At 45.2% G+C, this 25254-nt stretch overlaps 2 protein-coding genes across 5 annotated transcripts in view; one reads left to right on the top strand and one right to left on the bottom strand.

Moving 5' to 3' along the window:
* The window catches only part of LOC144607550 (soluble guanylate cyclase 88E-like), a 33135-nt gene extending 26388 nt beyond the window's left edge, over positions 1-6747 (top strand). Inside the window, exons 13-16 of the mRNA XM_078424448.1 lie at positions 549-638; positions 2443-2589; positions 3599-3627; positions 6663-6747. Coding sequence (XP_078280574.1) covers positions 549-638; positions 2443-2589; positions 3599-3627; positions 6663-6747 — 351 coding nt within the window. The remainder of the gene's footprint in view (positions 1-548; positions 639-2442; positions 2590-3598; positions 3628-6662) is intronic.
* Positions 5179-24186, bottom strand: ssbp1 (single-stranded DNA binding protein 1). Of its 4 annotated transcripts, none has more exons than XM_078424827.1 (7): positions 24024-24186; positions 19078-19123; positions 17012-17072; positions 13765-13905; positions 11122-11209; positions 10278-10366; positions 5179-8766 (listed from the first exon to the last, which is right to left on the bottom strand). In XM_078424827.1, the coding sequence occupies exons 2-7, from the start codon at positions 19099-19101 to the stop codon at positions 8723-8725; spliced, it is 447 nt and encodes a 148-aa protein (XP_078280953.1). In that variant the 5' UTR covers positions 19102-19123; positions 24024-24186; the 3' UTR covers positions 5179-8722. The 4 variants fall into 4 exon arrangements, with proteins under 4 accessions (XP_078280953.1, XP_078280951.1, XP_078280952.1 ...); XM_078424825.1 differs by lacking the exon at positions 24024-24186 and adding an exon at positions 23755-23782; XM_078424826.1 differs by lacking the exon at positions 24024-24186 and adding an exon at positions 23616-23658.
* Positions 24187-25254: the final 1068 nt, after the last annotated feature.

The raw sequence follows: 25254 nt of genomic DNA on the forward strand, positions 1-25254 counted from the left end.
CGCTTTACTCCGGTGTGCCCTGCTCGGTCATCGTCAACGAGGCGTCGGGTTCCTGCTCAGTCGGTGATCATCCAGATCACGTCGGGGTCACCAATATGGCGAGTCCGAAACTTGTTGGTTGTAGACGAAGTTTATTGCAGCCGCAATACACGAATACAAAGTTAAACAACAAGGTACAGGACAACCAATACAAACTTACTGTCTTCCTTGAAGACTTCGCCGAACTGACTCAATCGGGCGCCAAACGCGCACATGACATCGCTGGCCAATCAGCGATGTCGTTCCCTGGACCAATCCCCATGGTCGCGTTCCCACGTGACCTCGCTGGCCAATCCGAGGGTTCGACGACCTGGACCATTCTCTATGGTCGCTACAACATCCACTATTCTCCCTCCTCCAGTCAGCATATCGAGGGTCTTTGGTGCTACGTAGCTGTTCTATACTGTTGTTGTGCAACTCTGTTTCAGTGTTGCTGCATTATTTCCATTATATGCTGGAGTTTCAGTTCTCAGGTCAGTAATACATTCCTACTTAACTTATTTTTCTAGGAAATGCATATACAGTTGAGCAGCGCTACGTACGAGCACCTTATCGACAGCCCTTTCATCTTCGAGCAACGTGGGACAATTACAATTAAGGTGCTAAGTTGATGATTACATGGCCTCTCTGCAATTTATTTAAGACCTTGCTCATGTCACTATGATCTGTTCGTGACCCAGCCTGTGTGTGTTTGACCTCCATTTAGCCTCTGTGACACAGCAGTGAATGGTGACATTAGTCATAGTCTTTCAGCATGGAAACAGGCCATTTGGTCCACTGACGTATAAGATAATTAGGGGATTGGACACATTAGAGGCAGGAAACATGTTCCCAATGTTGGGGGAGTCCAGAACAAGGGGCCACAGTTTAAGAATAAGGGGTAGGCCATTTAGAACGGAGATGAGGAAGAACTTTTTCAGTCAGAGAGTGGTGAAGGTGTGGAATTCTCTGCCTCAGAAGGCAGTGGAGGCCAGTTCGTTGGATGCTTTCAAGAGAGAGCTGGATAGAGCTCTTAAAGATAGCGGAGTGAGGGGGTATGGGGAGAAGGCAGGAATGGGGTACTGATTGAGAGTGATCAGCCATGATCGCATTGAATGGCGGTGCTGGCTCGAAGGGCTGAATGGCCTACTCCTGCACCTATTGTCTATTGTCTATTGACCAGTGGAAACCCATCAATCCCACTTTCCAGCCCTTGTTCCTCAGCCCTTAGTCTAGGCAACTCTAGTGCTCATCCAGATTCTTCTTCAATGCTGTCAGTGACCTCTGCTTCCATCGCTCTCTCCAGCAGTGTATGGCAGGTATTCACCACTCTCTGGGTAAAGAAAGTCTATCTCAGATCCCCTCTCAATCTCTTCCTCCTTACCCTAAATCTACGTCCTCTCGTTTTATTCACTTCTGGTATGGAGAAAGTTTTCCTGCACTCTACTGTATCTATACCTCTCATGTCCCCTCATAACCTCCTCCACTCCAGGAGGAGAAGACCTAACCTCTCTGGTTTGTACTCGTAACTGAAACAATTCCCAGGCAACATCCTGGTGAATCGCCTCTGTATCTTCTTCAGTGTTTTTACATCCTTCCTATAGTGCAGTAACCAGAACTGCACACAGTCGTTCAGCTGAGGTTTCACCCCAAGTAGAAGAAACAGTTTAACCCGCATCCCAAAGACACGTGGAGTTGTAGGTTAATTGACCTCTGTACATTGCACATTCCCTTTGGATGTGGATCCAAAAGTGGAATAACATCGAACTAGTGTCAATGAGTGATCAATGGCCGGCGTGGACTTATCAAAACGTATAAGATTATTAAGGGGTTGGACACGTCCAGGGGGAGTCCAGAACAAGGAGCCACAGTTTAAGAATAAGGGGTAGGCCATTTAGAACTGAGATGAGGAAAAACTTTTTCAGTCAGAGAGTTGTGAATCTGTGGAATTCTCTGCCTCAGAAGGCAGTGGAGGCCAATTCTCTGAATGCATTCAAGAGAGAGCTAGATAGAGTTCTTAAGGATAGCGGAGTCAGGGGGTATGGGGAGAAGGCAGGAACGGGGTACTGATTGAGAATGATCAGCCATGATCACATTGAATGGCGGCGCTGGCTCGAAGGGCCGAATGGCCTCCTCCTGCACCTATTGTCTATTGACTCCGTGGGCCGAAGGTCCTGTTTCCATGCTGTATCTGTAAGCTGAACTAAACTAAAATGTTCTCCGTTACTCACCAAAGCCTGGAGTTCAGCAAAGACTGCACTTTGACTTCATTGGCAGCATTTCGACCTGAAGACAACCCTTCTCAAAATGCCTCCTTTTTATTTGCTGCTTGGCATCTTAGCACAAGAACAATTTGGTTGATTGTGTGGACCACTCATTTTTTTACTTTAAGACAGTCTGTAACTAGTGTGATTCTTCTCTTAGGGGAATGTGGAAATCGAAACATACTGGCTGAAAGGGAAGCGGGACAAGGATGGAAATGCACAAGCTGTCTGTCCACAGTTTGATCATCAGACGATGAACACGACAAACGCTTCGCCACATGCTTCACCACACAGTGACACAAAGTCGGTAAGACTTTCAAGTACTGAATAGATGTGCAAACATGAAAAAAAGGGAATATTTATGTAATGAAAAGGCAGCAAATGCTTGAGATGCATAAATAATATAATGGAAAACTAATCATTGGATATGTATGCATGGACTAATGTGTCCCCCGCCGTGCCAAGGCAGTCCCCACTCGCAATGTGGCAGCGAGTGTTTCTATCAGTCGCTAGATGCTACAGACATCTATGTGATCTGATCCTAACACAGTGATTACATTAAGGGACAGGCAGCCAGAATTCTGGAGCATTGATCCAAAGACAGGACGGTTAATCCCAAGAAGGCCACTGGGGTCCAGATCACGGATCAATGTTGGAATGAACAGCTGAGTAGCAGCAGCATTACTGAGGGTCTCCATCAAAATCATCTGCTGGGCTGCTCCTCACAATGCAATGGCCAGGGCCATGGTTGAAGAAGACTGGGGCAGGTTAAAGCAGGGTATTGAGAATGGCTGGCTCGAAGGGATGGATGACACTGTGCTGCAATGGGTGCAGAGTTAATTTCATGCGATCCATTCATTGTGTGTGTTTTCTGCACACAGAGGCTCGGGGGGTGGGATGATTGTGAGTGGTATTGGGGGTCAGCATTATGTAGTGGGTCATGGGAGGAGAAAATATCCACAACATCACAAACAGCAGATAGGGTGTTGTTGGGGACAGGACAGGACATGGGCGGTTGAGGTCGCCGAGGCCGAACTCAGTCAATGAGGCTCGAAGGAACATTAATGAGCAAAAAAGACAAAGAACTGGAGCAACTCAGTGGGTCAAGCAGCATCTCTGGAGAATATGGCTCCCAATGCACAAACAATGATTTGACTGGTTTCTGTACACAACGATTACCAGTGAAATCAATACAGTTCTATTCATTTTTACTTGTATGTTTTGGTTGTCACCGCTTATCTGATTGTCTTGACTGAGTGCATCATTGATGGTTTATCCCAGGCATTTGCTTGAGCTTTGTTCTCCTTACCCTTCAGATAAATCCAACCAGCATGAAAGATGAAAAGTAGGGGTATCTCAGAATTTAAAAATATATAGTAAACGTTCAAGACCATATAAAAACAGTAGATTCTAAATTCTTGTGCTTAAACCCACAGTTGAGATACATCTGTGTGTGGAGTTTGTGTGTTGAGATACATCTGTGTGTGGAGTTTGTGTATTGAGATACATCTGTGTGTGGAGTTTGTGTGTTGAGATACATCTGTGTGTGGAGTTTGTGTATTGAGATACATCTGTGTGTGGAGTTTGTGTATTGAGATACATCTGTGTGTGGAGTTTGTGTATTGAGATACATCTGTGTGTGGAGTTTGCACTTTCCTTGCTTGGGTTACTTTCCGCATCACAACTGTGCTAATTGGCCGTGTAGGTGGGTGTTGGGCGAGATGGGGGAGTTGATGGGCATGAGAGAGAATAGATTACAGAGACCTAAGTGGCAAGTGTGAATGATCTGAGAGCCAGCAGACCGATGGGCTAAATGTTCCTTTGTGTTATAACCAACTAAGCCTGTTCCAAGAAATGCAATCATGGTTTCTGTGTGCCTTTGGATAAGTGTGCGGAACATTGATCATTCTATGCTGGTTTCTACAGAATTGAAATAATATTCGTGGACATTCAAAATCTTCCCAGATGCCAAGAAAGCAAATGCTTTTATTTAAGCGAGTTCTTCATCATTGTATCAGTGTGAAGGACCAGGTTAGGTTCTTGGTAACATGGATGAATTTGAAACTGTTGATAATAGAGTAGCTCCGTTGATGAGGACTAGGTTGTGTTCATCCCCGTTGGTCCCCTTTTAGGTAAGGGGACCAAAGCGATTCACAGTATTCCTTGGTATGCCTCAGCAACACCCATATAACAATACCAATACTTCCTACTCTTACACTCCAACCATTTTTCAATAAAGGCCAATAAGTCATTTGCCATACAAACTACTTGCTGTACCTGCCTGCTAACTTTTTGATTCATGCACTAGAACTTCTAGATCCCTTTGAACTCTTTTGCAATCCCTCCACTTAGATAATTATTTGGCTTTTCCTGTGCCTTTATTTAAGAAGGCAAGCAGGGTGGTGACCTTACCATGATGTGAGTTACTGGAGGAGATTCTGAGGAACATGATCTACCAGCATTTGGAAAGGCAAGAACTAATTAGAGAGTGCTGTGTCACGTCTCACCAATATGATTGTATTTTTTTGAAGAACTAATCAAGGAGATCGACGAGAACAATGTTATTTATATGGATTTCATAAAACCCTTTGACAAAGACAAGCATGGTTGGCTGGTCTACAAGTTTACATCACTTGGGATTTAGGGTGATCTAGCCAATTGGATACAAAATTGGCATGGTGGTAGAAAGCAGGGGTGGTTGTGGAGTTTCTTCAGATTGGAGGCCTGTGACCATCACATTACTTGCTCTAAAGTGGAATTTCTAGCTACTGTCTTTCTCTCTGATGTAGATGAGCGATATTTATTTAAGATCTTGCCCATGTCCTTGGCAAACTTGCTCATTTGGTTGTTAAAAGGCCTCACTCTTATCCTCTTACTCTCAATATATTTAAAAATGCTGTGAGATTTTCCTTAGACTTGTCTGCTAGCAATATTTTGTGGCTCCTCTATGCACTCCAATCCACCTATCCAAATATCGTTTAAACATTTGTAATTGTTACTGCCTCTACAGCTTTCACTGGCAACTTATCCCACACTAACCTCTGACAAAAAAAGTTACCTCTCTGATCCCTTTTAAATTTTTCCCCTCATACCTTAGTTTATGCCCTCTAGTTTTAGACTCCCTTGCCTGACCTGCTGAGTTACTCCAGCATTTTGTGAATAAATCGATTTGTACCAGCATCTGCAGTTATTTTCTTATACTATCCACCTTGTCTTTGGCTCTCATTATGTTATGTGCCACTGAAACTCCAAAACTTCAGAGAAAACAGTCACAGCCTATCCAGCTTCTCCTTATAACACAAGCCCTTCAGTCCCAGTAACATGTTTATGAATCTTTTCAGCATCCTTTTCAGCTTAATGACATCCTTTCTAGGTTTAACTTTAGATTTATTATTGTCACGTATACCTAGGTACAGTGAAAAGCTTTGTTTTGCATGATATCAGACAATACTGCACATAAATACAATCAAGTGAAACTCAAGCACAATAGGTACATTAAAGGGGAAGATACAAAGTGCAGAGTATGGTTTTCGGCATTATAGTGCAACAGTTCAATAGAAAAAGTTCAATATCCGTAATAGGGTAGAGGCGAATTGGATAGTACCCTAGATTATGGAAGAACCTGATAACATTGGGGAAGAAGCTGATAGGATCTGATAAGGTCCCTAGGTATAAAAACCTGACTACATAGTCTGTGGTACACATTTTCAAGCTTCTTTCTCTTCTGCCTAACAATAGGGAGAAGGAATGGCTAGGTGGGAACAGATAGATGGGCAACTTACAAGTGACTTGGATGAAAATATAGGTGATCTCTTGAGTAAGTTTGCAGACGACACAAATATAGCGAATAGGTTTGTGTTGATAAAGTAGCACACAGATCAGGTGGAAAGTTGGGGAGAGTAGTGGCAATTTGAATTTAATCTAGACAAGTGTGGTTATGCACTCTGGGAAGCCAAATATTTGTAGGACATATAGAGTAAATGTTATGGACTTTCAGAGCACTGGTGCTTAGAGACCTTGGGGGGGGGGGGGGGGGTCCAAGTCCATAGCTCAGGGTACTTGCATTGCTCACCATGTCTATGCCAACCGTGATGCCTTGCTATGCTCATCCCATTTACCTGCATTTGGCCCATATCCCTCCATTCCTCCCCTATCCTATATGATGATGTTGAAATTGGCCATCCAATTCAAAAGCTTCATTAAGGACCATCCTTATCTTATTTCCTTATCTTGAACATTATAGTTATGGTTAATTTATAGTTTGTTGCAAATGCTGCAAAGTGATTACAAAATTAATGTTTTGCCATTTGCTTCTTGTAATAGTGCTGATGTTGCATCCTCTTGCGGTGCTAATGCTGTGATAACATTGCTTCTCCACAGGGCTGCTACAAAGATTCTTTCTTGGAGAAAGTGCCAGAGGATGTGCCTGAAGCGGATGCATGCCCTGGCCTTGTTCCTCCAATGAGCCTGCCACTGCAACCTCTTGCTGTGTCACAGAATGGCACAGCCTCCATCAGGACACAATTCTGCCTACTTGTCTGACTGTTCACAGACACCCTTTGTGGGTCATTGAGTGCACATTTTGTTGGCATGACGTAGTTCTATATTTCTAGCCTGCCATTTCATTAACTATTTTCTGTCATGCTATTTGGTTTGATAAACTCCCGAGACTTCCCTTAGTGTTTTAATGGTAACACCTTGACTTTGTTGCTGTTAGTTCAGTTTTGGAATATTACGCACGTGTGACTGTCTTTGAGAACACTTTGCCCTGTGTGACCTACAGTGCAATTTGCAATCACACCCTTTCCCCCTCAGATCAGGCCTTTCTTTATTTTGAATAATAAAGTGATTGAAGCAGCAATGAGTGATTTGTTCTTCCAGGATTGTTCAAATCTAAACTGACCATCTTGTTCCTTCAGAAGTATCTTGCAGCCATTAGTACATCACAACACACTAAGCAACACCCGAATCCCCAAAAACGAATAAAACACACAGTAATTATCAGCATCACAATATATGCAATTATTTTATGGATTACAATCATGCAAGCTCCAGGAAGAAATCTACTTCTGGTTGGATTGAGAGTGACTTGTTTCCACTCAGGTTCTGAGTTCACAGATGGGTAATTAAGTCGAAGGGAGAGACTATTTCACTGTGCCACGTGCCAGGTGATAATTTAGCAACAACTAGAGTGGTCCTGAGCTGCTATCTACCTCATTGGAGACCATCTTTAATTGGACTTTACTTTGCACTAAACGTGATTCCCTTTATTATGTATCTTAACACTGTGGATGACTCGATTGTAATCAGGTATTGTCTTTTCATTGACTAGTTAGCACGCAACAAAAGCTTTTCACTGTACCTCGCTCGGTACACGGGACAATAAACTAAACTAAAAGCAGATGGGCGTGTAACTTGTGACACAATGCATTTCTTCCACTGCTTTGGAGAATATCTGTGCGCTCCCGTCTCACAAACCCGAGATGCCCATGACCACGATATTCCCATATACATCAGTGAAATGGAAAACAATGAGACAATAGTGGGTCGACATCAAACCAGACATATACAATTCAATGCAGTGTGTGGAAAGGAACTAAAGATGCTGGTAAATACCGAAGATAGACACAAAGTGCTGGAGTAACTCAGCGGGTCATGCAGCATCTCTGGAGAAAAAGGACGGGTGACATATCTCTGCAATTCAATGGAACAATGGGTTGGCACTCAAAGTATTGAAGAGCACCATGGAATTGTAATTACTGAAATTGTATTCACCTCCTATTGTCTCCATTCTTAAGGGTATAAAAAGTCAACACACTTTGTGTTCAGAGAGTTTTTACCAGAGGCAGATTCTCCAGAATATCCATTGTGCTGAATAAAGGCCTTACACGCCTCCTGCTCCAGTCTCTTGCGTGACTCAGTCACAATGCCAAATATCTGCACGCTGCTGGTTGACAATAAATTCTGTCATATAGTCGTGTAGGTTGACTAGATTCCTCCATTCTGAAGGCACCCATCAGCTTGAATTACGCGTAGATATTCCTGAACTGAAACGCGAGTCCACAATCATGGGGGTGGTAATTATTAACTGACCAAAAGAAGAGTCTAAACTGAGCCATACCTGAAGCCAGGGAACTTTACACTGACCCATGTTTGACACAAAGGATGTCACCACTGAGTCACTGCTGCCGTGATCAAATTCCTACTTCTTTTCACTTGTGAACATTGTTGTATTACAAATGCCAGAGCTAACATGATCAACCACTGATTTATTTTTTAATCTTAGTTTGCACTAAATAACAATCAATTTATCAAAAACTCCATGATGTGGTGAAAAAAATTAAAGCAATATGCTCCTGCACTGCAGTCCACTGTGATAAAGAGAAATAGAAAATAACAAAAAACGGTCCTGTTCAGCAGCAGCTCCTGAAAGCTCGGGGCTACAACTTCTCTTTGGCAGAGTCGCTTAAAAATATTAGATTATCTGCAAAAAGGAAAGAAAAATGATGAATATGTTAACTGGATAAAATTTGATGAAAAATTAAGACTATATTTTGTTTGCTTCCAGGTTCTCTCCAAACACAAACTTGAACATACACAGGGTTGACTGCACATATAGGTAGAAATAGACTTATTTTTGGAAATGCATGCACATCATAGCTGAATTTGTGGTCAGTTTAAAAAAAAAATTGTTCAAGTGATATGTGCTACGCAGGCCAAGCCAGCATTTAATTGCCTATCTCTAATTTCCCTTGAGAAGGTGGCAGTGAGCTGTCCTCTTGAACTGCTGCAGTCCCAAAGGCGTGGGTTAATCCACAATGCTCTAGTACAAGGAGTTTCAGGATTTTGACCCAGATATAGTGTCATGAGGGAAATAGGCTAATATTTGAAAGGGAACAGAAACTTCATATATACATGGGAGTAAAGAAAAATTGGAGGTAGGCTATTTATTGAGTATTAGACCAAGTGGACACATTAGGCCCAAACCTCTCCTGCATTGGTGCAGCACCCTCTCCTCCCCCCTCCCTCTTCCCCCCTCCCTCCACCCCCACTTCCTCTCCCCCTCAACCCCCCTTATCCTCCCTCCTGCCCCACTTCCCCCCCCAGGAGATAGATTTAAACTATAAAATGTGAATAACTTAAAAAATATAACACCGATTTCAATTGAACTTCTTCCATTAGCACCAAAGGGACGACGGTGAGTAAGGTGGGCCTAAAATTGTCAAGCTATCATGTACGTTTTGGTTGTAGTTCAGGAACAAACAAACAAATGAGAGTTTTAGTATATAGATTAAGAATTAATGCTCAAATATTAAATGTTAAGAATTGATTATTGAGACGAATAATGAAAGATTTAAAAGAAAGGAGGCAGCAGCTGAGACGAGAGGACCATTAATATGTTGGCCAGATGTGGACTAATACTTGACAGATGAAATTTAACACAGGTGACTTATTTTGAAAGAGTTAAGAGTGACAATAGGAAGGCGTAGTAACAGGAGACCTGGGGCTGAATGTACACTTAATATGTCATAACTAAATTTATTACAAAATCTATTTTCACCACCCTTTTGCCCATTAATTTAAAGCAATTTGAACAAAGATGGACGTGAAGGACGACATTTCAAGATTTAGTGGCGGAGCAGAGAAAATAATTGGCTAGTCCTTTTAGACAAACCTGTGCTGTATAAGTTGTGTTTTATTACCACTACTTGCAAGAGATTTTCTTTAATGATTCTTAATTAAGACACACTTTCTATGAGAACCCTGTTACATGTTTACAAAATACTTTATTTATGATCTATTCTCTCCTTCAATGTCGCTTCATTCTCCTCCATTGTAATCATTCAAAATGTGAAGTAACCAGAATTATCCACTAAACCATAGGAAGCCATTTGGCCCATTGTGTCTATGCTGGTTAAGGAAGGGGCTCTGGGTCTAAAGACTCTCTCTCGTTAAGCCCGGCCCTTCAAATACAGTCAGGCAGATGGAACTCACCTGCCACAATTGTCGTCGCTTGTCGCCGAACGTTGCTTTTGTCAGTATATTCACCATAGTCCAGTTTTCCTTCCACATAAATTCTTGCTCTGCTCAGTAAAAACGAAAGAAAACCAAATAAATGCAAGATGATATTCCTAAAGTGCAAGGAAAAAAAACTGCATTGTGGAAATCTGAAATAAAAACAGAAAATACCAGACACTCTGGGTCAGGCAGCATCTGTGAAGAGACACCAAATTAACATTCCATTGCAATTGCTTTTCATAGTCATATCAGATGGAAATAACCCGTTTGGTTTCGGTCCCATCTCGCCCCATCCTCTAAGTACGCGCTGACCAAAAGGCACCTATTTATAATAATGCGACAGTACTTGCATTTTATTCTCTGCACATTCCCCTTAACTCTCCCCGGATTCACGTTTACATGCTAGGATCAATTTACAGTGGCTAATTAATCTACCAATCCATACATTTTTGGAATGTGGGAGGAACTGAAGCACTCATTGGAAACATACATCATCACAGGGAGACCATTCAAACTCTATACAAACGGCACCAATGGTCAGGAGAATAAATCACCTGTGCCCAATGCGATGTTTCCCAGGCTGTTGTGGGAGGCGATATTCTATATTTGCCTCATCTTTCTGATCTGCAACACTACTACTTTGGGACCCACAGCTCTGCCAGACTAGTTTAAACTATCCTGACCAGAACCGTGAGAGGCTGAAGATGGCTCTGTACTGCTTCATAGTCCAAAACGTCAACAAAATTAGTGAGTGGGTCTGTCTCAGCAGATTAACAATGTAAATTGAACTGTATGCAAAATTTAACATAGCTATACCTACCCTTTCTTCACGTACTGATATGCCAAGTCTCTCAAACCGGGCCTGAAGATGGAAATTCGGTGCCAAGTTGTCTTTTGGCTGATGTCTCCTGCAATAATTTAGCAATAACTTTATCAAATCATTGCTAGTGGCAATATGATCCAATGATCATGTCAAATGCTTTTAGATCACATTCCCAACATCCATGCTTCAATTCTTTAAAAGTGTTGTCCATTTAAACCCACTGAGATGATCGTGAGCTGCTTCCAGCACAGGTGAACAGAATGGAATAGGAGGAGGAATGGGTTGGTGGATGAAGGTGGCTGGAGGAGGGAAAGTTTAGGTTTATGGAGGATTCTGACATCTCACAACCTATGCTTGGGTGGGACAAGTATATTTAGTCCAGAGTGAAGGGAATGTTGAGGGGCAGGATTTTATACATACTTAAGGAAATTATTCTTCACAACAGAGGAGTGCCACATTTGATGTAACGAGAATAGCCCTGGTCACATTGCCAGAAGAAGGTTGTCATTAAACTGGAAAGGTGCAAAAAAGAGCTATGAGGATGTTACCAGATCTGGACTGAGACTGATCTGTAGATTGACCAGGCAATATCGACTGGTTTCTGCAGCCTTCTTTGAAACTGGGCATTCGAGTTACTGAAAGGTTGGAGGATGGCTAATTTAAGGTAAACAGCAAGCACAAGTCGGGAAACTACTTGCTGTTGAGCCTGGTGTTGTTGTATGGACAGGATCTACTAGCATCCTCTTGGAGCATGGATCTACCAGCATTTACTAAATCTACACCTTTGAAGAGATGACCAAGAAGATTGAGGAGGACAGTGTGATAGACGTTATCTACATGGACTTTAGCAAGGCCTTTGTCACGATACTATATGGTAGGCGGATCTGGAAAGTTTTTTCATGGGTGAGAAAGCCAATTTTATACACAATTGTCTTTACGGTAGGAGACAGAGGGTGGTGGCAGAGGGTTGTTTTTCAGACTGGAGGTCTGTGTCAAGTGTTCTGTGAAGAGATTGATGCTGATCCACTGTTGTGTGTTATTTACAGTAACCGGTAGAATGCAAAGCAGTTAGGGGAGGGGAAAGAGAGAAACAGAGGAACTATCTGATGTTTTGTCGGGAGAGAAGGAATGGGTGATATTTCGGGTAGAGACCCTTCTTTCTTTCCCATCCCCTTCCCAGTTCTCCCACTGTCTTCCTGTCTCCTACTACACCCTATCTTTGTCCCACCCCCTCCCCTGACATCAGTCTGAAGAAGGGTCTCGACCCGAAACGTCACCCTTTCCTTCTCTCCTGAGATGCTGCCTGACCCGCTGAGTTACTCCAGCATTTTGCGTCTACCAAGGATGATGGATGAATGACTTTCATAAAGTTCTGATGAAGATGACAGAGTTGGTCTGCACTGATGTTTATGAAATGTGGATAATGGGGAGCAGACCCAATGTGTGTTAACTGCCAGATTTGAATAAAGGATAAAGCGTTTCAGCAGCTGAAAAGCCAAGGCAAGGGTGTGAAAGGGCGCTGGAAATTTACTGAATGCACGCTTATTCATACACCAAATGTGAATATGAATGCACTGTCTGAATGTATCTAGCATACAATTAGTTCTATACGGGTGCATCTTAAGAAAATGAAATCTTGAGTCAAATGTAATGAGTGTCAAAATGGATAAAGATTTTTCAATTCAATTCAATTCTCATGGTAAAATTAATTACTTTTTAATTTGAAAATATTTTCATTTGATCCCATGTACAGTTTCACACAGAAGGTAAATTGATTGGAACCAAGGTAAGTGCAAGGAGAAGCTGGATGATGAAATTGTGAGACACCAGTATATTATCATAACTATAAAGGTATAAAAGAGTGCCAAGCGTTTAATCACTACATGCGCCGTCAATGGAACAATGAAATTCTTACCTGCTGTGGCTTAACTGGCTCGTAAATCTCACGCAGATAATACATAATAATCCAAATACAATTAATTAATAACTATAATTCTGTGATGAAAACAAAGTCTCTGCAGTGCGACCAAAGATACGGAACGAAGGAGAGGAAGGTCAATGTTGTGTCGTGTTCACGATCCAATGACATAAGAAAATAGCAATCCCAGAGAGGGGAGCATGGAAATAGGAGAGCAGAAAAATATTGAAACAGCAGCAACAGCAACTTCTATTTGGCCACTACAGCTGACAGAAGCAGTGTCATCAAACAAAGAACAAACAATGGCACAAATGTCAAGGGGATATTTTAAGAAAAGTCTCAAAGAAATAGAGGTACAGTGAAAAAGGCTAAGGAGGACATTCCAGTGCTAAGCCAGCAGCTGATGGCAATGCTGCTAACAGATGATTAATTGAAATGAGAGGAGGGGTGGAGAGCCCAAATCAAATTATAGGAGACTGTGGAGCTGGGAGGAATTACACAGTGGAATTTGCAAACAGTGAAAAATTGTTAACCAGGAGCTCATGACAACAAGAATGAGAACTTTAAAGTAGTGTGTATGTGGTACGTAGCGTGGTTATCTTCCCAACTTCTTCAATAATGACAATGTCTCCTTTAGGTGGGCCAAGGACTTTGGGCTAATAAATGGCATTCTTATGCCATATCAAGTAGAGAGCCTGAAGCATTTAGAGCTTGGTCATTACCTGATGCAAATGTATCGCTGTCTCCTGATCGCCACATTTCATTGGTGGCCAATGAGAAGATTGTTACAGGATTCTTTCCATCAACCTGCCGCATAACAGGATCCTGCCCAACGCGGCCAAGCAACTGAACCCGATTCAAGGCTGGAGAGAAAAGAAAACTGAAATTCCATCTCCAACTGGGAAACGCCTACCAAGGAACCCAAAGGTGGGTTCTTGCAAGGAAGGGGAGTGAGATACAAATAAAAACAAACAGCTTAAACTTAATCAAAACTGAAGGGGAAAAAGGTAAAGTAAAAAAAAGAAAACATCGATGGCACTGTAGAAAATTGTTACAAAAAGACAGCGAAAACAATATTAAAAATGAATTAAATGATGTACACAGCAACGCACTGCATGTCTCATAAAACATTGGAGCTAAAAGCAATCATATAATGGGAAGCAAAAAACAAAATGCTGGAGGAACACAGCGGGTCAGGCAGCATCTGTGGAGGGAATGGACAGATGATGTCTTGGGTTCTCCACATCATACTAATGTAGTCAGGGGTGAAAGCTAGAAAAGAAGCAGGAGCAGGGCAAAGTCTGGCAAGTGATTGCTGAATAGAGGTGAGAAAGGGATGGGGAGATTGGCAACTATAGAAGATTGGGGAGAATCTGTATGTTGCGGAATGCTCGATTGAACTTCTACAAGTGTACAGTAGAGAGCATGCTGACTGGTTGCATCACAACGTAATTAACCATAGAGACACACAGCACGGAAACAGGCCCTTGAGCCCACCATGTCCATGCCGAACAAGTTGGCATTCTGGACTAGTTCTATTTGCCTGCAATAGGCCATTTAGAACGGAGACGAGGAAAAACTTTTTCAGTCAGAGTTGAAAATCTGCGGAATTCACTGCCTCAGAAGGCAGTGGAGGCCAATTCTCTGAATGCATTCAAGAGAGAGCTAGATAGAGCTCTTAAGGATAGCGGAGTCAGGGGGTATGGGGAGAAGGCAGGAACGGGGTACTGATTGAGAATGATCAGCCATGATCACATTGAATGGCGGTGCTGGCTTGAAGGGCCGAATGGCCTACTCCTGCACCTATTGTCTATTGTCTATCATAACCCTCTAATCCTTCCAATCCGCATATCTCTCCAAATGTATTTAAAAAATTGTAATTCTATCCCCTTCTATGGCTTTTCCTGAAGCTGATTCCAGATAGGAACTAGCCTCTGTGGGGAAAAACGTACCTCCGAAATCCCTCTAAAATATCTTCCCTCTCACCTTAAGCCAATGGCCTCTGGATTCAGAATCTTCTACTGTGAAGACTGAGTGTTAACCTTGCCCATGCCCCTTATGATCCTCCTACTCATCCTTCCTATAGCTGGGCACCCAGAACTGCACACAGTACTCCAATGTGGTCTAACCAATGACTTGTATAGCTGCATCATGATGTCCCAACTTCTGTACTCAATATCATTCCCAATGAAGGCAAGCATGTCAAACACCTTCTTCACCACACTCTCCACCACTTTCAGGGAACCATGCCTCTGTGTTCTCAGATCTGTTCTGCACCACTCCATAATGGATCATAGGTGGGGAGGATGGGGGAATTGGTGTCAGTTATTGTCGATTGTCCGTTATAACTGAGTAAGGGTTTGTCTCCCACTGACATCACTGCCCGGGCGCCGGGTCCAAATCCTGGTGCAAGGTCACTGAGAGCCTAGTGGGACCTCCCTCATCACACGGAGCGCAGCGGCTCAAGAAAGCCGCCCGGCATCACTTTGTCCAGCGCAGCTGTGGAACGGCAATAACCACTGCCCCAGCTGCTGATTCCTGTATTCAGAGATTGAGAACAAAATGGGAGATCTGGGGTGTTGCGATGATGGTGTGGTGGTGTGAGGAAACCCTGTTCCGCTCTAACGGAGATTCCCATGACCAACTGCCTGCCGGGAGTTCAGGGTGAAAGGACACAGGCTGTAAACATTAACTCTGTTTCTCCTTCCAAAGACACTAACCTGCCTAACCTGTTGTGTGTATAAAGTTCTTAACAACTAAAATTATATTTTTGTTACTGCAAGCTAAAAGTACTGAAGGCTGTTTGTTACATTGTTTAATAGGGTTTAGTGCCGATCCAAGCGATTGCTTGTCAATTTCAATGCCTTCAATAACCTGCAGGTTATAAAGAGGTCTGTAATAACGAGCAACAACTGTGTAAATTATACCTGCTGCACTGCCCTTAATACACTTTGTTACTTCTGCAAAAAAATTATTCAGATTGGTAAAATAGGATCTGCCCATGACAAAGCCATGTTGGCTGTCTACTACTTTTTCAAGTGATATCTTTCCAGTACTTCGAGATGCCTGTTTTTTTTGTGTACAGAACTAAGAAGTGTACATGGTTAAAGAAACACAGCCACTTAGCTTAGAATTTACTGTGGGAAAATGTGGAATTGCCCGTTTTTGACAGGAACATGAAAAAGTATGTAATTTAAATGTGGAGATTGCACAGCTCTGAGATGCAGAGGAATCTGGAAGCCCTCATGCATGATTCACAAAAGTCTGTAGTCATACAATATGAAACATCTGGAGGAACAATATCCTCCATATCCACTGAGATACCCTATCTAAGCTAGTCACATTTGCCTGCACTTGGCTCATATCCCTCTAAACCTTTCCCACCCATGTACCTGCCCAAATATCTTTTCACTGTTATTGTACCTGGCTCAATTATTGGTACTGGAAGTGATTAGGAGAGCTAACAGTATGTTATTTATTCTGAAGGGAATTGAATACAAAAGTAGGGAAGTTGTGCCCGATTATATAATACATATATAAACAGGACCAGCCTTGTCATCTCCCTCTTGGTGCCTGCTCCATCAGTGATCGCAATCAGGGCTGAACGTCAACCTCAGCTCCAATTCTCTGCATCACCCCCATAATCACTCAATTCTCTTAACATTCAGAAAATTATTCATGTATGTTTGGAATGAACAATGACTGACTGTCCTCATGCCCTGGGATAGTGAATTTAAAAGATCCACCCGAAAGCAGAGTCTGAATGTTCTTAATGCAGTGGTAAATGGTTATTTGGAAAGCAAGGGGGTACAAGAATACTGCTGGCGGTCAAGAATGGGGAGCTGAGGTGACAATCTAACCAGCCACGATCTCATTGCACAGTGGAGCAGGCTCAAGGAGTTGAGGGTATTCCAAATCCTTATGCTCATGAGATTTTAAATTGATCAGGGTTGAGGAGCTGGTACTCACATCTCTCCAGTACAAGGGAGGAGGCGTCAGTCACCTGATGTCTTGCCAGCGGTCGAACAACCTTCAAAAAATAAATACAATCATTATGTTGAACAAAACTGAGCAGGCACCGAGAGATCCAGGCAGGCAGTCGGGACCACAGAATAAAGTCCCAGTAGTTAGATAGGCTGAATCTGGGCCCAGAAATTTGCTTTGTGTGATGCTACAATTATACTATGAGGGATGGACAGAAAACAGATATGGCTGCTCAACTGGGCAATCGTGAAGCACAGTGGACCAGCAGCAGCAGAAAATGTGCATGACCACAATCTCAAAACGCATGACCGATCCTGCATCATTCAAGGTATGGGATCAACCCTGGCTTGGAGAGGAGCAGAGAAGGGCATCCTGGAAGCAGCCCCCGGCACGGTTCACATTTCACTACACTTGGACTTTGCTACACTTGGATGTTGAATAGCAAAACCTCACACAGACAGAGCTCAGCAATCTAACAGTCAACTAACCAGATAGGTCAAGAACAATTAATCATAATCATACTTTATTAGCCAAGTATGTTTTGCAACATACGAGGAATTTGATTTGCCATAGTCATACCAATAAAAAGCAACAAAACACGCAAAATACATTTTAATATAAACATCCACCACTGCGACTCCTGCACATTCCTCACTGTGATGGAAGGCGAAAAAAAAGTTCAATCTCTTCCTTTCTTTGTCCTCCCGCGGTCGGGGGCCTCGAGCCTTCCGTTGTCGGGACGATCTTGGCTCCCGTAGCTGACGGTCGGGCCCTCTGCATCGGGGCGATCAAGTTCCCGCATCAGGGGGATCTCAGCTCCCCCGCGCCGGGCGATCGGACCCCGGGCCAGGGCTGATGGAACCTTCTGCAACTTTGGAGCTTCCTGACATCAGTCTCTACCCGAGACTGCGAGCACCGATGGCGAAATCCGCAGGCCGTGTTTGGAGCGTCGATCCCAGGCAAGGTATCGCAGGCTCCGAAGGTAAGTCCACGGCCCAGCGGTGAGGCTCAAAGTCAGTCTCGAGTAAGGCAGCCAGCTCCATGATGTTAGGCCGCAGAGCGACCGGAGAAACAATCCGGAAAATAATCGCATCTTTGGCAAGAGATTGAAAAAAGTTTTCCCCGACCCCCTTCCCCACATAAAACAAACATTAACACATACTTTTAAAATCACACTAAAAATAACCAAAAAGACGAAAAAACAGACAGACCGATGGTGAGGCTGCCGTCGCCACCTGGTGATAAGCACTTAACGGGATGAGAAGGCTTCAGTAGCCTGTGCATCCACAACAAAGCCGGGGCCAGCTTGTGAGTAATAAAGAAAAAGTTGAAGCATTTACAACTATGTTCAGTAAAAGGTGTCAAATAGGTGACCCATCATAGTTTCTTCTTAAGATCCCTGTCATCACAGAAGTCAGCCTTCAGCCAATTCCATTCACTATGGGTGATCAACCAGGTTAGGGCAAGGCTACATGAACAGACAACATCTTAGCTGTAGTACTATAGACCCAGAACTATCTGTGCTTCTATATCATTGAAGGGATCTACAGAATGCACTGCCGCAATAAGGCAGCTAATATCATCAAAGACCAAAACCAACCTGACATTTTACTGCCACCATCAGGTAAAAGGTACGGAATCTTGAGAACAGTCAGCTTCAAGAATAGCTTCTCCCCTCAACACCAGGTTCTTGTGCGACCCTAACCACAAATCCTACCTCTATCTTCTAACCACTATGAACTTTGCTCTGCTGTGGTTGCTCTACATATTTTGCTTTTTGCAGTATCCCCGCCTAGTTTACTTAGAATAACTGACAATTGATTGTACATTTATTGTTGTATTTAACGTGCCGGTAAAACTGCAGCAAGCAATAATTTTATTATTTTGATTCATATGTGGTGCATATAACAAATAAACACACTTGACTCATGATACGAAAGGAACACAATGGGAAAGACAGGAACAAACAGGAGGACTAACCAATGCAGCCTGAAAGAATCAGAATGACAGAATAAAAACTCAGCAAAATGATCATTAAACAGTAAACTTACATTGAATGCACACCGTTGTAACATCTTTTGGGATTCAAGATGTTTCCTGGAAAAAGTTAAGGAGGCATTTAAAAAAAATAGTACACTGGGTAATTTCCTTCATGTCAATTAATGCCCAGCACTGTGGGCTTCGAATAATTTACCATTTAAATCTGATCACCTCCATGATTGATCACCTCCATGATTATAGATTGTAATCATGCATCATTTTCCACAAACATTCACTTTCATTCTGTTCCTGGCAGTTAGAATAACTTTACTCAACAACAATCACCGTTTGAGCATTACCTGCTCAAGTTAATGGATGTTGTTTACATGGATTTTAATAAGATATTTGACAAAGTCCCTCATGATAGGCTGATCCAGAAGATTAAGATGCATGGGGTCCACAGTGATTTGGCCATTTGAATTCAGAACTGCCTTACACACGGAAGCCTGGGTTGTGGTGGAAGGTGTTATTCTGGCTGGAGGTAGGGTATTGTGCTGGTACCTATGTTGTTTGTGGAATATATAAATTACTTGGATGTAAATGTAAATGGGCTGGTTAGTAAGTTTGCAGATGAAACCAAAAGTGATGGGGTTTTCGACAAAGTATACAGCGGGATATAGATCAGATACAGAAATGGGTGGAAAAATGGCAGAAGGGGTTTAATTTGAGCAATTATGAGGTGCTGCACTTTGGGTCCAAGTTCATAGTTCCCTAAAGTGGCAATACAAGCAAACAGAGTGGTAAAGAAAGCATATTGTGTGCTTGTATTCATAGGTCAGGGCATTGACTATAAGAGTCATGGAGCCATGTTGCAGCCTTACAGAACGTTTTTAGGCTGCACCTGGAGTGCTGGGTGTGGTTCTCGTTGCCCCATTGCAGAATGGTTGTCGAGCCTTTTGTGACAATGCACAAGAGGCGCAGCCTGGATTAGATGGTATGAGCTAACAGTAGGTTGAACAAAGTTCGATTGTTAAAGACCAGAGGGCATAGCTTCGAGGTGAGAGGAGTAACATTTAAAAGAATGTGCACGGCAAGATTTGTAGAGTGGTGGGTGCCTAGAATGTGCTGCCAGGAGTAGTGGAGGCAGATATGATAGTGGCATTTAAGAAACTTTTGCATTGGCACGTGGATATGCAAGGAATGGAGGGATATGGATCACGTGTTGGCAGAGGAGGTTGGTTTAACGGCATCATGTTCAGCATGGATTTTGCGGGCCGAAAAGCCTGTTCCTGTGCTTTGCTGCACTGTTCTATGTTATATGCCTCATACAAATTTGTTGTCACTGCAGACATAGGCAATTAGATTTCAGTCCATCACATAATCTATGTGAAGTCTATGACTTGCAGAGACAATTTATTGTCGCAGATTTCATCGGCTCTGGTGCTTGTTTGAAATATACAATCAACATATTTTGGGAAATTCCAGAGAAATATTCCCAGAAGGGATGGGTCACTTAGGAAATTTAAAGTGTGCAGAAGAGATTTGCCAGGAATATTACCTGGACTTGCAGACTTAAGTTTAAAGAGAGGTTAGATAGGCTGGGACTTTTTTCTTTGGAGCGTAGGAGGCTGAGGGACAACCTTATTGAACTGTAATAGATTAGGAGGATTTACTCAGACGGTGGTCCACATGTGGCATAAGCTGCAGAACATCCTATAGAAGCGGGTGCAACGACGACTTTTAAAAGACATTTGGACAGATATATTGATTTGGATAGAGGGCTTTGGGCCAAATTATGACGTCCATTTTGGTAACTTGGTTGGCATGGACAAGGTGGGCCTGTTTCTGTGCTATGTATCTTTATGATCCTGCTCTGCTATCAACAACGTCATGGCTGATCTGATCTTTGGTCTCAACTCATTTTCTTACAATTCCCGTAACCCTTGATTCTCTGGCAATACAAAACAATCTGCCGTAACCCTCAATTCCCTGGGAATGCAAAATAAAAAGCTCACGTTTTCATTAACATGTTTATCCTGCCCCATAGACTATCCTCCTTCTCCAGGTGGATTGGATACAGACAGCCTTTCCCAGTGGATCAGATACAAAACCCAGTCCCTCCACCTATCCCCTTTGGATCCATTACATAGAAACATAGAAAATAGGTGCAGGAGTAGGCCATTCGGCCCTTCGAGCCTGCACCGCCATTCAATATGATCATGGCTGATCATCCAACTCAGTATCCCTTACCTGCCTTCTCTCCATACCCCCTGACCCCTTTAGCCACAAGGGCCACATCTAACTCCCTCTTAAATATAGCCAATGAACTGGCCTCAACTACCTTCTGTGGCAGAGAATTCCACAGATTCACCACTCTCTGTGTGAAAAAAAACTTTCTCATCTCGGTCCTAAAAGACTTCCCCCTTAATCCTTAAACTGTGACCCCTTGTTCTGGACTTCCCCAACATCGGGAACAATCTTCCTGCATCTTGCCTCTCCAACCCCTTAAGAATTTTGTAAGTTTCTATAAGATTCCCCCCTCAATCTTCTAAATTACAGATGCAGCCCATCGGATACAGACCGTACATTAGTCTCTCCCAGTAGATGAAATAGAGACCAGTTCCCACAGAACATCCCAGTGGACCAGATGCTGACTCCCTCCCTCAACACCCTCCTATGTGATTTTTATAAAGGACAGGTCCCAGCGGATCAGATGGACGTTCCCTCTCCCCCATCCCTCCTCCACACTCACACCCCCACGCACCCTCCCTCATTACCACACTCACTCACTCCCTCACCCCCCGCGCTCCCTCATCCCCACACTCCCTCCCTCAGCCGCACTCACCCACTCCCTCCCTCCCTCCGCCACTTACTCACTCCCTCCCTCAGGCAGCCACACTCACTCCCTCCCTCAGGCAGCCACACACTCCCTCCCTCAGCCACACACTCACCCCCGCACTCCCTCTCTCAGCCACTCACTCACTCCCTCAGCCACCCACTCACTCCCTCAGCCACCCACTCACTCCCTCAGCCACTCACTCACTCCCTCAGCCACTCACTCACTCAGCCACTCACTCACTCCCTCAGCCACACACTCCCTCAGCCACTCACTCACTCCCTCAGCCACTCACTCACTCCCTCAGCCACTCACTCATTCCCTCAGCCACTCACTCACTTACCCCCGCACTCACTCATTCCCTCAGCCACTCACTCACTCAGCCACTCACTCACTCCCTCAGCCACTCACTCCCTCAGCCACTCACTCACTCCCTCAGCCACTCACTCACTTACCCCCGCACTCACTCACTCCCTCAGCCACTCCCTCAGCCACACACTCCCTCAGCCACTCACTCACTCCCTCAGCCACTCACTCACTCCCTCAGCCACTCACTCACTTACCCCCGCACTCACTCATTCCCTCAGCCACTCACTCACTCAGCCACTCACTCAGCCACTCACTCCCTCAGCCACTCACTCCCTCAGCCACTCACTCCCTCAGCCACTCACTCACTTACCCCCGCACTCACTCATTCCCTCAGCCACTCACTCACTCCCTCAGCCACTCACTCACTCCCTCAGCCACTCACTCACTCCCTCAGCCACTCACTCCCTCAGCCACTCACTCACTTACCCCCGCACTCACTCATTCCCTCAGCCACTCACTCACTCACTCACTCAGCCACTCACTCACTCCCTCAGCCACTCACTCCCTCAGCCACTCACTCACTCCCTCAGCCACACACTCCCTCAGCCACTCACTCACTTACCCCCGCACTCACTCATTCCCTCAGCCACTCACTCACTCCCTCAGCCACTCCCTCCCTCAGCCACTCACTCACTCCCTCAGCCACTCACTCCCTCAGCCACTCACTCCCTCAGCCACTCACTCCCTCAGCCACTCACTCCCTCAGCCACTCACTCACTCCCTCAGCCACTCACTCCCTCCCTCAGCCACTCACTCACTCCCTCAGCCACTCACTCACTTACCCCCGCACTCACTCATTCCCTCAGCCACTCACTCACTCCCTCAGCCACTCACTCACTCCCTCAGCCACTCACTCACTCCCTCAGCCACTCACTCCCTCAGCCACTCACTCCCTCAGCCACTCACTCCCTCAGCCACTCACTCCCTCCCTCAGCCACTCACTCCCTCCCTCAGCCACACTCATTCCCTCAGCCACTCACTCAGCCACTCACTCACTCCCTCAGCCACTCACTCCCTCAGCCACTCACTCCCTCAGCCACTCACTCACTCCCTCAGCCACTCACTCACTCCCTCAGCCACTCACTCCCTCAGCCACTCACTCCCTCAGCCACTCACTCACTTACCCCCGCACTCACTCATTCCCTCAGCCACTCACTCACTCCCTCAGCCACTCACTCACTCCGCCACTCACTCCCTCAGCCACTCACTCCCTCAGCCACTCACTCCCTCAGCCACTCACTCCCTCAGCCACTCACTCACTCCCTCAGCCACTCACTCCCTCAGCCACTCACTCACTCCGCCACTCACTCCCTCAGCCACTCACTCCCTCAGCCACTCACTCACTCCCTCAGCCACTCAGTCACTCACTCCCTCAGCCACTCACTCACTCCCTCAGTCACTCACCTCCCGCGCTCCCGCGCTCCCTCACTCCCTCACTCCCTCACTTCCTCCCTCACTCCCTCACTTCCTCCCTCAGTCCCTCACTTCCTCCCTCACTTCCCCCCTCCCGCCCGCACGCGGACCATACACACGGCGCCGTTACCTGTCTCCGCTCGCGCTTATAACCAGCAAACACCGGAACGGGAAATTGCGTTGCGGCGGCAGTGAGTGGCCGCCGTGAGGGGGAGGGATCCGCGCAGGGAGACGGTGAGGAGCGCGGGAGAGAGAGATGGCGGGCTGGCTGGCGGGGAGAGAGAGAGAGATGATGTGAGAGGGGGAGATTGTGAGGGAGGGGAGAGAGGGGTCGGAGCACGTGAAAGAGGGGAAATGGTGGGTGTGGAGGAGAGATTGGGGGGAGTGTGAAGGTCCCACCTAGTTAGCTTGTCGACACTCCTATGTTTATATCCATCCGGTGCTCCTGTCAGGTCCTGAGCTCCAAGGGGATCAAACCCAGCCCACTCAGTCTCAGTCCTTCCTTACCAGCTTTCTGGTGAATCCTCTTTGCACTCACTCTCTTATTGTGACCAGACTGCGCACAATATTTCAGCCGTGGCTTAACCAGTCTTCTGGGATCCCCCCCCCCCTCTCCCTCTCCCTCTCCCTCCCCCTCCCCCTCCCCCTCCCCCTCCCCCTCTCCCTCCCCCTCCCCCTCCCCCTCCCCCTCTCCCTCTCCCTCTCCCTCTCCCTCTCCTCTCCCTCTCCCTCCCCCTCTCCCTCTCCCTCCCCCTCTCCCTCCCCCTCTCCCTCCCCCTCCCCATCCCCCTCTCCCTCCCCCTCCCAAAACCGCCAGCTTTTGTACTTAAAGCCTTTTATTTCACAAAATGCTGGAGTAACTCAGCAGGTCAGGCAGCATCTCAGCAGAGAAGGAATGGGTGACGTTTCGGGTGGAGACCCTTCTTCAGACTGATGTCAGGTGGGCGGGACAAAGGAAAGATATAGGTGGAGACGAAGATAGAGGGAGAACTGGGAAGGGGGAGGGGAAGAGAGGGACAGAGGAACTATCTAAAGTTAGAGAAGTCAATGTTCATACCGCTGGGCTGCAAGCTGCCCAAGCGAAATATGAGGTGCTGTTCCTCCAATTTCTGGTGGGCCTCACTATGGCACTGGAGAAGGCCCATGACAGAAAGGTCAGATTGGGAGTGGGAGGGGGAGTTGAAGTGCTCAGCCACCAGGAGATCAGGTTGGTTAAGGCGGACTGAGCAAAGGTGTTGAGCGAAACGATCGCCAAGCCTGCGTTTGGTTTCGCCGATGTAAAGAAGTTGACATCTACAGCAGCGGATACAATAGATGAGGTTGGAGGAGGTGCAGGTGAATCTCTGTCTCACCTGGAAAGACTGTTTGGGTCCTTGGATGGAGTTGTGGGGGGAGGTAAAGGGACAGGTGTTGCATCTCCTGCGGTTGCAGGGGAAAGTGCCTGGGGATGGGGTGGTTTGGGTAGGAAGGGACGAGTGGACCAGGGAGTTATGGAGGGAACGGTCTCTGCGGAACGCAGAAAGGGGAGGGAATGGGAAGATGTGGCGAGTAGTGGGGTCCTGTTGTAGGTGATGGAAATGTTGGAGGATGATTTGTTGGATATGCTGGCTGATGGGGTGGAAGGTGAGAA

Source organism: Rhinoraja longicauda, chromosome 29 (assembly GCF_053455715.1).
Source record: "Rhinoraja longicauda isolate Sanriku21f chromosome 29, sRhiLon1.1, whole genome shotgun sequence".
In the NCBI taxonomy this organism is placed as follows: Eukaryota; Metazoa; Chordata; class Chondrichthyes; order Rajiformes; family Arhynchobatidae; genus Rhinoraja; species Rhinoraja longicauda.

Excerpts from the sequence above, each read along its gene's own strand:
- ssbp1 (XM_078424823.1), bottom strand. The coding sequence starts at position 21,640 with ATGTTCTGTGGGAACTGGTCTCTATTTCATCTACTGGGAGAGACTAAT. Across the intron at positions 19,124-21,587 it reads CTGGGAGAGACTAATGTACG|GAAACATCTTGAATCCCAAA; the intron begins GTCTGTATCCGA and ends AACTTTTTCCAG. Across the intron at positions 8,767-10,277 it reads AGCGACGACAATTGTGGCAG|ATAATCTAATATTTTTAAGC; the intron begins GTGAGTTCCATC and ends TCCTTTTTGCAG.